This window comes from Lepisma saccharinum, chromosome 12 (genome assembly GCF_977018435.1).
Source record: "Lepisma saccharinum chromosome 12, izLepSacc3.1, whole genome shotgun sequence".
Taxonomy (NCBI): Eukaryota; Metazoa; Arthropoda; class Insecta; order Zygentoma; family Lepismatidae; genus Lepisma; species Lepisma saccharinum.
In genome coordinates, this window is record NC_139240.1 from 35,872,009 (window position 1) to 35,887,732 (window position 15,724).

Sequence of the window (15,724 nt, forward strand, 5' to 3'; positions counted from 1 at the left end):
TAAAGTTCATTCATTTACACCCTTAATAGCATATTTTAAGAAAAAAATTTCTGTAGATAGTGGAGAAAATACCTTTTACTGATCCATATCTGTCACATACAGCCACAGCCTTCTCTTTCGGCACTTTGCAAGTTTCCTGTGCAGTGGCTTGGGTTTGCACCACTCTGCCAGTCACCTGCAATCAAAACATCATACAGAAATATCAATAGTACTGTTACAAACGATAACGCTTTCACCAAATTATAATGCAAAAGAAGCACATGGATGTGGCAGTCAAGGTCGTTGAAGACTTTCCCCTACCCCGCTTCAAGAGGTCTGACCATAACAGCCCCTTTTCTGTGGGGGGAGGGGATAGTAAACTTGTGACATCTACTTTGACAAAGTCATTTGAAAACAACGATGACGTCTCAATATTTTTCAATAGTTACAACAAACTATTTGATTCATTACGTCGTTCATTTCTTTTCTGGGGCATGGCATGGACATACGTACTTATCTGGAAATATATTCGGGAAGTGTTCTCGGACGTTGGTCAATTGTATCACATGTAATATGAATAGCAAAATTGTCTTGATATTACAATATCTGCTAATAATAATATACAAGGTGTCCCACAAGTCTTTCCCTGATTACAAACTTTATTTATATCCGCTATATGCAAGGTAGAGATGTGAAAGTTGTGCCAAAATGTTGAAAAACTAACTAAGTTTTTTTGTTGCAGGTTTGAGTAACGTGGCTGTAGTGTAGCAGTGTCAGTGCCCAGAAAACCAGAAATGTTAACAAATCAGGAAAAAGCTCAGCATGTCCTCTGGTATCACGAGACCCGGTCACCAATAACAGTGCAGAGAAACTTTGAAATGTACAGAATCCTTTCGTCTAGAATATCTGCCATCAATAAGTTGGTATTTAAAAAATGGAATTTATCTTCATTCCCAAATCCTGTCAAGTCCAAGAAACATTGTACGGAAAGATGTCACCCAATGTCAAGAGCAATAATTCCGGATTCCTTGGCACTGACACTGCTACACTACAGCCTTATTACTGAAACCTACAACAAATAAACTTGGTTAGTTTTCCAACATTTTGGCACCACTTTCACATTTCTACATTGCATATAGCAGATATGAATAAAGTTTGTAATCAGGGAAAAACTTCTGGAACACCCGGTATTATAAGACAGAGCGCACAAAGTGGTCGACTTTCGCCTGGGCGTGCATGTTCTTCATCAATTTCATCCAAATATCACTTGTCGCGATTAGCCAAAAGTGACAGAAATGCGATAAAATAACTAAGTAGAAAGAAATAGATACAGAACAGATAATACTTGTAATAATTATGGATTATTATGTGAACAGAGGCAGGGAACGCCGGTGATATAGTCGTAGGGCATCTGACTGCAACGAGACCTGAGTTCGATTCCCGATGTGGTCTAAGGTCGGAATTTTTCCTGCCTTGTCCCTGCATGAAGCGACTATGGGGTTCACACTGCCTCAAATAAATGGGTTCTTGGGTACAACCCTTGGGGTTGGATAAGTCTGCCGGAGCATGATGCTGATCACACATCTAAAATGACGAGAATTGTGTGCTTAATGGCACGGTGAAATGGGAAATGGGAACTTTACCTTACCTATATGAACAGTAAAGAGATGGTGTAAGAATATACATGTAACAAAACACATTTTCATTTTCTAGCTTCTTTCTACTTAAGAACACTATTCTTTTTATCAGAGGGAGATATTGTACCTAGAAAATTAATGTCAAAATAAATAGTAAAATGAGAAATGTATAGATTAACAAAAAGATCGATTGATTGATTTGTTGTTTTAAGTCCACTTTATGCACAGATAGGCTAATCAGGACTGGCCTACAGTTTAAAGATGGGTTTCCAAACAACTATGTGCATCCATCGGGTATCCAACACCAGACCCCTTGATTACAAGGCGACGACGAGATTAACGAAAATGTTGATAGTTCCAGATGATAAAAATGTGGCCACTGAAATTAATCGAAAAAGAAGAAAAACAACAGCTTCGCGGATAAAAGTGAGTACTAGTTTCTCCGTATTTATATACTACCGCGTCTCTCTTTTCCCAATCATGAATAAAAATGTAATGTATTACTATCTTCACCATGCACTAATTTCTGCAGGCACTGTCAATACAAAACTAATTTATTCAATAGCCGGAATGCCAATCACAAATGAATAGACATGGGAACTATGTACTTTAATTTGATTTATTTTACTTTGCTTTTCTGCCACTTTAGGCTAATTGCGAAGATGGGCTCTCATAATCACTCATGCCCGGATTTGAACCCGTGACCCTTTGCATTGTAGGGTGATGTGCTAACCACTCTGTCATGGGGGCCGGCTCATGGGAACTACTACTTCTAATAATAATAATAATAATAAAGGTATTAAAACAATGTAATTTTATTTATTATATTATTATCATCATTAGTGATACTTTTGTGGGAAGAGAGGTTTTGGTACCCTTTAGGTTCCTTTGCTTTTATTATTATTTGTTATGTACATCATAAAAACTACTCTAAATATTGTGGTATGTTCATAAATGATTGTGGGGGTGTAAGGAGTGACCCCTTCTCAAGACACCCACATGTCAACCTCACTGGACTACATTATTCAGGGGCGTCTGAATCCATGGGCAGTATATTCCTCTATGGGGCTTGTGTTGCGTGCTCTCAATATGAATTTATGATTGTGCCTCATCTATATCTTACCACCATTTTCCCTCATTTACACAATTAGCCAAAAGTGGCAAAAAGCACCACATAAAATAAAACAATTTATCAATCTTAAAGCCGTGGTAGCCTAGTCATTACGGCATCTGACTACCATGCGAGAGACCCGGGTTAGATCCCCGGCTGGGGAGAATAGGGATTTTTTCAACCTGTTCAAGCAGCTCCGGCACCCTCCCAGCATTGTATAATGTGGGTCCTGGAGGAAACTCTGGGAGGTAAAGGTGGACATAGGTGTGGTGCTTATCACATCACCCCCACCTTCGGTCATGATCAAGAAAGTGTGGGGCCCTAACTCCACACCCCCTATATGCCTTCATGGCATGGTGCAAAGCACAGGGGAGCACTATACCTTTACCGTCATTCATAATTGATCGTGCAAGAGAAAATTGGAGTGATTATTATTATTGCATCCTATAAACACAAGATCTATCGCGTCTGTCACTTCAGGAAATTAGGTTCTCAATTAAAACTTAAACGAATTGCACTGACTAAAATGTATATTATTTTCTAAATTTCGGACCACCCACCGACAAGAGACAAATTTAGCTGTCATTCATCTTTACCTATTCTTTACAAGGTGTAACAAATGGTGGACTTCCGTGTACCTGAGTTCCGCCAACAAACGGAGTTCGGGAGCATTCCCACTCACATACTGCAATTCAGTATTTTGGTTATTTAATTTTAGTACTTGGAAACTTTTCCTGAGGAGCTTGATGCCCCCGGACCCTCCCTCTAAATACGACGTTGTATACAAAAACTCCAACAAGAATTGCATACACATATGTCTGTATACTAATTGATAACATTCATGCCTCCATATAAAAAGACTGGCGAAGGAAGGCAAGTGCTTCCACGATGACTTCACAGAATTCTCAACTGCGGGGGTTGTTAGAAAGCCCAGTTATGGCGGAACCTTCTCAGGCCCTTGTGTGGCGGTCACATCTATCTAATGTGTGCTACAAAATGAGTTCATCCAGTGAACTTCGATTATACGTTCTTTAGGGAACCAAGAACAAAAAAAACTTAAAATGCAGGGAAATGTAAAATCTGGATTCCGCTGTATGCTAATACGAAATCAATGCTATAGACTGATGTTTATAGGAGGAACACACAATTCAAAGACAAGCATAACAGAGAAACAAACCTTCTGTTTTTATCCTTCTTACTTAAAAAAAAAATACAAAAATGAAAGACTGATATGGCCAATGTTGCTATACAAACTTTACGAGAGCAATTCACACATAACATACATTGTGAGTTTCTGTCAAAAAAGAAGTAAATACCAGGGTATTTACAGTTTCATAAAAACAAAATTCCATGACTTGTCCAGGTTTTCCAGTTCAAGAATAAAAAAATTTCCTGCCCAAATTATTTAGGCAATTAGCGTACAAGAACAGGTCTGAAAGAACACTAAACACTCTTGTATAGAATTAAACAAGTTTTAGAATAGTATTGAATGATTGATTGGTTTTATTTTACTTCACTTTTCTGCCATGAAGATGAGGATGAATGATGAAACTCATGAAGGAACACTCACAAAGAAAATGGAATTCCAGCATTACACGTTTGACATTTCACACATAAAATGTAAGCTTCTAGACATCAAATACTTATAAATTTTCATAAAATGATTTCATAGAATTATAGGGCTGGGCCCATTAGAATTTTGGCTGATACCGATAAAAAATTTACCGAAACCAATCCGATATAAAAGTAGAAATGGTCCTTGAAGAACCTGAAAGGTTCATTGACCTCCTTAATAAATGTGTGTTTCAAGGTGACTGCAGTGCAAGAGAAATTGCATATTTAGAGATTTACTTTTTTAGAAAGTAGGGATGGATATTATAAATAAAACAATATGTCAGAATTTTGCACTAAATGATCAGATAATAATCGATATATCGGATCGGTAAAATAATAGGTAATTTTACCGATACACCGACATGCCTATATCGGCCGATACCGATAGACTACTGATTAATCAGTCCCATCCCTATAGAATTATAAGTAATCTGTGGTGTCTGCTAACAAATGAAAAATAAAGAGAATACGACCACATAGTCATTTCACAACATGCACGAAAAGCATTAAGAAAAATGTGTTACGTGCGTGATACTTCAAAAATGTAGCAGCATTTGAATCAATTATCTGTGAAGCGTGTAGGCTGCAAATACTAATAATTTATGTTGATGCAAATTATATGCATTCACAAACACTTAACTTTAATGCAATTAAAAAAAACAATAATAATGTTCGGATTAAAACATTTTGTGATTTACAAGGAGTAGGACTACTTTTTGTGGAATGCTCTAAACCCATGTCTATACTGGGATTGAACCTGGGACCTCTGGGGTTAGAGGATCACTAATTGACTGTTGGATAGGGAAAGATAGTTTCTATGCAATGCTTTTCGGATAAGGAGAGTGTTTCTGTGCAACGCTTGAAATACATTGACTAACAATTAACAATAAATTCTTTTTCCTACGAATCCATAACTATAGTGCAAATAATGCACATACATATATATTATCAAATTTAATATATTACTACAGATATATCTAGCACACATGCCTCCCACAAAAACGCAACAAGAAAGCAGTAAATATAAATACACTCATTGTGGTACATTTCTATGATAAAGAGTTCAAAATATGTCTTTTTCTACAGCATTTAATAAACAATTTACTGTAAGTACCAGTAATACTAAAACTGAAGCCTAATTTGTGCACAATAATCTTAAAATTTGTAGCTTATCGTAACTTTTACGGCAATGTTCACTTTTCCAGAAAAAAAGTAAATTTCCCTGATATTTCCAGCAAAAGTAAATTTCCTGACTTTTCCAAGTTTTTCATACAGACACCCTGAAGTATGTTGAACTCTTACAACAGATCAATCCACACTTAGAGAGGGTCACAGAAACTGCATATTTTCTGGTTCTCTCAAACTCACCTCCGGTTTCTTTTCCCCGTCATGCGCAACCTTCTCCATGACAACAAAGCATTCAAAATCATCTTCGTTGTCTCCTTCTGCTACCTGTTCGTCTCCCGCTTTCTCATCCTTGACCTTCACGACAATTCCGCCCACTTGAACCCCACCTTCAGCATCCACGAAGGCATTACAGTCTTCCGTGAAGAAACCAAAATTCCTCTTCCGGTCCTGTACATCCTCACAAATTGGATAGCTTGTTTCTGGGAAACTATGTGAAGAACTGCATCCATTACTTACATCAGAAGACCATTCACCTTGCTTGCACTGAAAAGAGAAATAACAACTTCAGGTACCAAGTATTCTCATATTACTTGTGTCACAGCTCTACATGGTCTCCCTGATGGCACAGTGATAACGTCGTTACCTCGTAATCAAGGGGTCCCGAGTTCGATACCTGGTGGTTCAGATTCAACATTAAACTCTATGCCCTGTCCTGATAAGCCTTTCTGTAGACTGAAAACAAAAATTCAAAACACTCAATAGCACCACATCCGATGACTTGATGTAAGCCAATCAAAACTGACTCATTGTGCAATGTGTCTCCATCACGGATAAAACCTAGGGCCCCTTGATTACATAGTGACAGTGCTACTAATCCGAAAATCGGGCTACCTCTCTCTGTTCTGAAACTAATACATTATGCCACATCAACTTCATTGGTTAAGATGCTCCATGCGCATACCAGTTTGTATACACCATGCTCACACATGAATTTCATTGGTTTTATTTGTCATTTCTTTCAATATATTCTTACATTGATCGCATTAAAAGTAGTTCATAAATATTTATTGCTAATCTTTTGTTGCAATATTATTGATTTCAGTGTGATAAACAATTTATCAAGAAAACATAACAATAGCTATAATTTTATTTAAATTTACATTTGATTTCATATTTTGGGAAATGAGAGATGTGGTAGTAAATAAATACAAAGAAACTTAGCTCACTTTTCTACAAAGCTTCTTTTCTTCAGCTTCATGAAGAAGACTCTCTGTATTTACTTTTGATGTTAACCAATATGCACAACATTAGTAATAAATTCCATAATTTTTTTCATGTTGACAAGGAGGAATGTAGTTTATTCCTGCCAAATATACTGAGGAGAAAGGACAAGTAAATTAGGATCACCTTCACAGGAAGATTAATCCATGTTGCTTTCATGATCACTGTTTAATGGCTCAAGAACATTATCTTCTGGTCCCTGAAAATCAAATTCTCTGCCCAGGTCTTTCATCACTGATGATCAGCCATGATCGGATCTGCAGTTCTTCATTCGTGGCAAATATCAGTTTTCAAAGTTCATTTAGTGTGAAATATTTGCAGTAATAGGTGAATCGAGATAAATACTGAAGTATCAAAACAGAAAATAGTGAAACACGAATTTAATGGGCACAGAAATAAAATATTCTGAAAAAAAAAATGGTTATGTGGTTGATACACGTGTGAGTATTGTGATCCAGATGTTGTCTCTGCTCAGACTGTGAACAGTGGTGCCACCTGCAACTCAAACTTCTGGCTGAAGACATTTCCAAATAACAGCTACACAAGCTCAGATGATATCATTATCTCAGCCTGAAAAACTAACGATTAAATCCCAGAGTAATACACTTATAGAGAAGAGTTAAATTACTCCATATAAAAACAGTGATTAGAACGCTACATTTTAAAAGTAGCTTCGCTACAGCTACATTTACCAAAAAGTAGCTCGCTACTCTACTCCTGTGTTCACTACTCGCTACTTCACTATTCTTGCACATCAAACCAATAAACATTCACATGTATATTCAAAAGAAAATAACATCATTGACTTGTAATCAAGGGGTCCCGGGTTTGATACCTGGTGAAGGCTTATAGTGGTTCGGATCCCACTTTAAACTGTAGGTCCTGTCCCGATTAGCCTTACTGTGCATAAAGTGGACTTAAAACACCAACTCAATCAATCAAAAGAAAATTTAGCAATTATACTTACACTCCTTCACGCTACCGCCAGGCCAATCGTAGGATGTTACTATTTCAGTGAAGTAGGATGTGAATTTCGGCAATGTTTGAAGGCAATATTTAACTATTGCTTAAAAACCTTGCCCGTCCCATTTATGTATCATTATGGATTTAAAACATATTTTGCATTTGTTACATAGTGGAAATGTCCATTGAATGACTGGAAATCTATATGATGGATATCTTGATATATTTTTATCTGAATATCTGACATTTGGATTTTCCATTTACTGCCACTGGATATCAGAATTACTGAGATACTAATTAAATAATTATGCATATATCTATAATCTGGGATATCAGAATATATATCACCTGGATTATAAGCATTGCTATTATCAAGTAGGCATCAATATTGACAATCTTTTGACACTGTTGCCACACACAAGATTTATCTCCAAACAGGTAGAAGAAATGTAGATGTAGCTGTAGCGAATTTTTGCTACAAGGTACGAGAATTTTGCAGCTTCGCTACAGTTACAATTTTAAAAATGTAGCTCTGGTACAAGTAGCTCGCTACTTCCGACCACTGGTAAAAACCTTGTTGAGATAAGTGTAAGAGTTTGTGGTTTAGCTGTACCAGTTAATGAATTTGTAATATTCCAATACAGTGTGTCTAAAAAGAACAAAATTCCCTGACTTTTCCAGGTTTTCCATACCAGCAATTAATGTATTTAAACATGTCTGTAAGAATGTCAGTACATTTTAGCTAAACACCAGCCTCAGAATCACACTTAACCAAGTTTTTACAATATTCACCTCACACGTTGAAGATGCAGTGGTCTAGTTGGTAGGGTTGCTATGCAGGAGACCCATGGTGTGTGATCTGACGTTGAAATTTTTCTGGCATTGTCCCTGCATAAAGAAGCTCTGGGGCTCACCCAGCCTCAAATAAATGGGTACCTGGGGGGGTTTAATGTGGCTGTAACATGGTGCTGAACACATCACCTACAAAATGGCCCGAGATCGAAAAATGTGTGGGGCCCTAACCTCATGACTTGGCGCAAAGTGCATGGGGTACTTTAAAGTAATAACAACTGAATGAAAATTGACTGTTATATGGGGTCATCAGGGGCTAGCTTTTAAGTATTATTTGCCATGTGTTAACTTATGGTAAACAAAGAATTTTTTTTTATAAAAAATTGCAACAATTGTAGCATAAAAATGCATAACTGTAGTAAGATTTAGTAATATTTGTATAAATCCAAATATCAACCAAACCTAATGCAAAAATTGCAAGAAGAAAGTGGTCAATAGCCACTTACTGTAGTAGACTTCTACTTGGATATAGGTCAAAACCCCTTTTCCTAGAGTATTTAAAACATGCATTTCTTACTGTAACAACCAGTAATGCTCAGTATATCAAACTCAAGTATAGTTTGTCCACAACAAATTTTAAATTCGTTTCCTTCTTTGTTCAAATTTTTTCTTAGTGTATTACTTCAGAAATCTGGATTTTTCCAGAAAGAGTAAATTTCCCTGGCATCTTCAGGATTTCCAGACTAGACATTTAGAAGTGTAATACAACTGAAATTTGCTGCTACTACCCCGTGCTGTCGCCATTGTTTTTACCAGCACTTTGTCCCGATCCCCTCCTGCAGATGAAAACTATCCCTATTACCATCACTGGGACATACCTTGCATTCTGAACTACATTCATTAGACATTGAGTCGTCCTCGTCTTCCAAAAGATCTTGCGAGTGCAACACGGAGTACATCAACTGAAGGCTCTCAGTGTCCATCTGTTCACTGTACCATCCCGGAAAATCGTCCTCCTCATCTTCGCTAACCACTCCTTCGTTTCCCTCCGAGTAGCCATCTTTCTGCCTACTTCCGGTCATCATTGGTAGTGTCAAACTTCAAACTTTAGTTATCACCTAGTACCTGAAAAGTAAAATCAGAAATGAGTCGATAGTCTATGAACCGACAATGAATATTGCCCCATAAACATACACTTATATTCTGTTTTAATTCAATTTTTGTTTACTGTCATTTCCTGCCACTTTTGGCTTACTATGATGATGAAGATGAGTGATGATAACAGGTGGTTACAACTTGGTGTAGAGACTAAAGAGACCAGGGGGAAGTAAATGCTGACAGAAAAAAAATAGTTCAATTTTTTACCACCAGGTGAAAATGTGGTGTTGAAATTTGTGAACAGTGAACATCTTGCTGTTGAATCATTGATCATGCTGCCTTACACTTCCAAAGGGTCATTCATGTTGACAGTGCACACATTGGACACTTCTGTTCTGACGCAAACTAAAAATAATATTAGGGGAGATCAAATGAAAATGGAACAGTGGATGTATTGGGTTACATTTATGTATGTGTGAGGCGACAACCCTGTGTAGAGGTAAAGCGGGAGTGGGTGTACAGTGTTGGAACACCCACCATATAGCCCTGATCTATCAGCATGCAACTTCCATATCTCTGGTCCATTGAAAAAGGCATTGAAGGATCGGCACTTCCACTCAGACAATGAAATCATGGACAATAATCAGTAGTTGTTACAAGTGGAAATATGAAGTTACGCTTGCCGCCATGATAGTATTCCCCAGTTTTGAAATTTTTGGATTCAAGTTGGCCCATGTTAACACATTGGGGTCTCACGACGGGCATAGCCCACAGGGCACTTAAAGTCAATGTGGACAAACGACGGGCATAGCCCGTCCTGCAGTATGCAATCGCAATGGCGGCCCCCCATCATGCACAGGAAATCCGCTTGTTTTGTAATGTTCCCAATTTTCAAAATTACGGTTACAATTACAATTGAAATAAGCACGTAATTTGTCTCAAGGATGCTGGAAAAGGTGACCTCCCAAATACAAATATTTCTGGCACCTTATTTCTGACATCTAATCTAAGATTAGACATCACTACTTTATCCTCAGTTGTCTCGAGAGCGCCGGCTGCTTATCGGGGGAGTTGTCAGCAACGAGAGGGCACTTCATACTGCACAAATGCGACACCTGTTGGCAGTGATGCCAAACCGCAGGGACATGTCCCTACGAATAGGGTCTTTCCACTATATTTTCCCCGCATAGGGACAGATTTTGCCAAATGAGGGAAAACGTAGGGACTTTTTTCAATCTTGGAAAATAACATTTTAATGTGCAAAGGTTACTCGCCAGTCAGTTGCACTTTCTTCGCACTCGGTTTGGAATGACTGGATTAATTTCTCTGGATACTTTAGCAAGCAGGAGAAAAAAAGAACTAATTAACAAATCTCCATCAGAATTACGGAACATGTTATTAGTTACCAAGAACTTTCAAGGCAAATTATTTTTTGAAAACATTTCCACTCTCGCGAAAATTGTCCTAACATTGCCACATTCTAACTTGGAAATGGAAAGAATATGTTCAATGTTAAGTGATACAAAAACAAAAAAGAGAAATAAAATGGGACCAGAATTGTTAAAGACTGCAGGAAATACAGCATCACCAACCAACACCTATCTATTCACACCAGCAGCATGTATGACTTCAAATAACATAATCAACAGTAAACGACTCAACGTTATTCAGTAAGACAAGAATTTACAATATTGGACGCTTCTGTAATTTCAATGCTACGTCTTATACTCACGAAATAATTAGTCATGATGATTTATCTCAGGTTAATATGTTGGAGTGAGGTGAAAAAATTGTTCATTAACATGTAGAAGTTGTAAAATAAGCTTTTCAATTCTCGCAATGATTCTCCGTATATAAGTATGGTAGTCACATTTGGTGATATGAACAATTGACGTTCGCAATTTGTTACACTGTCTACAGCATTGCCACACTGGTGATTTCATACTTGGAGAGCATGGATTGTGTAAGAATGGCGGAGGAGAACAGTAAAAAAGTTGTTAATGTTGTACAGATTGTTAGGTGGAGTGTGCAGGAGGATGGCCGTGGGCTAATTAATAAACTTATCTATCTACAATCACGATGTAGAAGAACATGTGGAATGTGGACTGATTTGATTACAGGTAAGTTTGGCAACAGTGCATCGATCGAAAAATTGCAGGATACGAAAATGGCATCTTTGATGATGAACGTTTGCCGTTAAAGTGATACGTAAATAAGATTTTTTTATCGGTTCGTAATCACAATTAGTGCAAAACCATTCACGGATAGCCCCACTGACCATTCTCGGTAAGGTAAGGTAAGGTTAGGCAAACATAGTTAAAATTTGGGGTCGTAGTAATATCAGTAATATATAAGTTGTTTTTTTAAGTATTGGAAACATAAAATCTTCAGGTAAATTATGAGCAATCGTGCCGATCTCAGACCACTCAATTTAGATTATTTGGCAATTTCTACATGTGACCCCCAAATTTTAACTTTAAATTCGTGATTAGGAGACTTCAATTAGTGAGTATGCGAAATATTACAAAAATCGGGGAGGGTTCCTGTATCCTAAATTTGCTAATTGTGGAAGCACCGAGTAGACATGTTGACTATGTCTGTTGGGACATTGTCGAAAAATGGTTGGCAACACTGTCAGCTACCAGATGTCGTAAGTGCACACTCATGTTCACTTTTGTTTGCGTTTATCAGTACGCGTGTTGTTTATACTGTGTTATTGAGTTTGTGTGCTATTCAGTGCTAGTGCTTTATTGTGTGTTAATTGTAATTGATTCATTAGTGATGCCGCTAAACAAATGTAGTCTTGAACAAATAGTTTTTATGTACGATAATTACGTGAAAACGTACTCTTGCAGAAAAGTGGTCAGGCCATTACGAGACACAGGATCTCTTGAACCTAAGAAACGTATTGTATCGCTGTTGAAGGAGGGCATTTTCAACATCTCTTATCACAGGAGGTTAGTGATCACCATTATTATTACTTTTAAATATCATTTTACGCTTTCGATGCGCTTTATGCACCAGGATGCTGTCTCCCCTTTCTGCCTTCCTTTTCCCATTGTGAAAAGTCGAAACATTACAAAACAAGCGGTTTCTGTTAAGGACTTCCTGTAACGCAATTTGCCAGGACCTGTTGCATGAAGGGGATGCCAAGTGGCTGACGCTCTCGTGGTAAAAGACTTAAATAACCTCCCTGTATATCCGACACAAATGGAAGAAAAACAAGTTAAATTAACGAAAATAAATTGCAGTTATAAAGAAATAGAAATCTCAATATCCAAAAACAAAATAAAAATCATAAATACCAATAAAAAAAATAAAAAAAATTGAATCCTAGTGGAAATTCGCATATTTCTGAATCCAAGATGAGGTTTCTTGCATCCATTTCATGCCCAGAAGTATGGGGTCATCTTGCTTTTGCAGCATATGATGTGGAGTTTTTATTTTCTTTACTGAACAGAACCATGAGCTTCCATTAAGCTCTAACTCTTTCCTCTAACACGCCTACCGCTTTAGCCTTGAACGTCCGCATGCGCCTTGAGCATTGTTGTGCGACAGCACGCAGTGATCGTTGTTCTGAACATTTCTTTTTTATCAATTGTTGTGAGATGTTGTATATTCCACTTGTAAACTTCATAGTAAAGTGTGACATACCATACTATACGAAGGTACGCTACAGAACGGTAACCATTTGTAAGTTTTGAATATAGTTTTTCTTGTTGAAAAATGGGGGTTGTCTTGGATTCAGAGACATACGGTATATCCACATTGAAAACCAAAGTTCGACCTGATAATAATGTGTGTTTACAACATGGGTTTGGTTAAAGGAAAGCAGCTATGGCAAGTATTGTAGTAGTAACTTCTTTATTATTTCATTGAACTGGAACGTTTAATTGAGAAATGTACAGTGCCAATTTGAAGTGTAAAATACTTACTATTAGTGAACAAATATTTTTTTTTACTTCCACATGGTAAAACACAAGGGTCAATTGTGTAGTATAGCCCTAAACCCAACCCACCTAACCTACCAGCGAAATCATTTAGACACACATGGTGTTATTAGCACCTAGAGCCCATAAACTGACCTGCCTAACCTCATAACGAAAGCATTAAGGACGGAATACTACACACATCCTCAACCAAGATGACAATAAAGGAAACGCTTCTAGTAACCGAAAAAGTACATAAGTGTGTATGGAAGGAAAAAATCATTCTCCAGACAAGATGAGGTATATGTAAACAGGCATAAATACAAATCGAACAATGTAAATCATGCACATGAACCATGATCAATTCATAATTAAACAATCGGAACTTGGAGCTGAGGTTTCCCATTGTTTAATTAGTTTCTGTTGGCTATCTGGCAAACGGTTTTAGAAGTGATAACGGGCGGGGCCGCGCAGAGCATGTCCTTGGCAACCAGCCTATTGCAGAAGTGCAATGTTGTACAATTAGGAAACTGCAGCACACAAGTTAAAGGCTGGGTTCTATATTTTTCTTCCGTGCAAGAAGTTTTCATAAAACTCGCCACTTTAAAGTTCATCATAAGATCGAGCAAGACATTTTAAACCTGGCCGTCCAAGTCCCATAAATTTTCATCGTCTACAGCTGGAGTTATCATTTCTCGTAGAAACATTGAGAAACAACACTTCTCAACACACACACAATGACCCATTCATTTTCCTTCCATCTGCTCTTTTTGCCACCATGTTGACATCTGAGTTGTGTTCTGGGAAAACAATGGGTGTTAAATTAGTCTCAATATACACAATGACCCTTCCCTGTCACGGGCATTCTCCAACATTGCAAGTCTGAGTCAGTTTGAGTTCTTATATGCAGCAGTGATATGATATTATAAACCTGCGTAGAAATATTCACTGTACACGTATATACAGTTTAGTTCCAGCATGCGGAAAACACAAATAATGGAGATATTCAATCACAAAGTATGACACGCATAAGCAAAAACCTGCTAACTCCGAGTGCTTTCACCACTTTTTATTATTAGAATGCTTTGTATGCACACTCAAATAGCGAAAGAACACATCGATAATAACTATAGGAACCAAATGTAACAACGTAAAATTATAGTTGCTTAATTCACTTGCGTGAAACCTTTGGGTTATTCTTCACGGTAAAGTAACAGACTACTTTATTTCACAATAACACATTTCCGCAAGCTAAAATCAACTGAAAACTTTCATAAATAACAAAATATTCATATACCATGCAAAATATTTCGCTTTCTCTAGGGGGTACAGAGGGTCAGGGGTACCCCAAAATTTAGACCTGAAAATTGTATTTTAGAAACCCCAAAATTTAGACATGATAAAATGTATTTTAGAAACCCCAAAATTTGACCTGAAAAATTGTATTTCAGAATACTACATTCACTGTAACTGTCATGTAGGTGTCTAATGTGCTACATTAAAAAATGTATGACCTAGTGCTCCATTGTATATTGTTTACGAGTCCATGGCAAAAATTTACTTTGATTGACCATAATAAAACCACAAAAGATCGTGAATGTTTGTCACTTCATTAGCATGATGCATGACACATTGATATTTCACAAACAAGTCGAGAGATGTTATGGATTCATGGTAACCTTGGTTTCCCTGTCATGTTTTCCACATTAACAATATACAGGAGTAATTGAAGGTGACAGAATGTACTAACCAAATAAGTTTTCCGGATGAAGTATCAGAGGTTCTGATGTCCCGGTCACTGTTTGAAATTTGGATATTAGTGTATAAGGTGTAATATATTGCTTTTCATAATGGCGATATTTCTCCAGAAAGAAGTGAGGAAGCCATGTTTTGTGGAATGTAGCCACCGAGTTGCGCTGTCTACAGTGTTGCCGCATAGTGTGTTTGTCACTTGAAGAGGAAGGACCAGTTGAGAATGGCAGGACAGCAGAGAGTGTAATGCATTTAGGGACTTTATGTTAATGCTAAGGGAACCAAACCTAACCTAACCATGAAAGCATATGTTGAACAAAATCTTAAGTAATCACTAAAACTCCGCATGGTAACGATTAGATAAACCCGAAACACATTTCTTGAAATTTAGAGGAGAAAAGACGAGAAAGTACTTACGGAATTTGGTTCTTGTGGACTTT

At 37.3% G+C, this 15,724-nt stretch overlaps 1 protein-coding gene across 2 annotated transcripts in view; it reads right to left on the reverse strand.

The window, feature by feature from the left end:
- The window catches only part of LOC145995978 (uncharacterized), a 72,191-nt gene that overhangs the window by 49,999 nt on the left and 6,468 nt on the right, over nucleotides 1-15,724 (reverse strand). For both annotated transcript variants that reach the window (XM_083132084.1, XM_083132083.1), the window contains exons 2-4: nucleotides 9,384-9,630; nucleotides 5,710-6,012; nucleotides 73-175 (exon numbers count right to left, since the gene is read on the reverse strand). In XM_083132084.1, coding sequence (XP_082988210.1) covers nucleotides 73-175; nucleotides 5,710-6,012; nucleotides 9,384-9,590 — 613 coding nt within the window. In that variant the 5' untranslated portion in view covers nucleotides 9,591-9,630. The remainder of the gene's footprint in view (nucleotides 1-72; nucleotides 176-5,709; nucleotides 6,013-9,383; nucleotides 9,631-15,724) is intronic.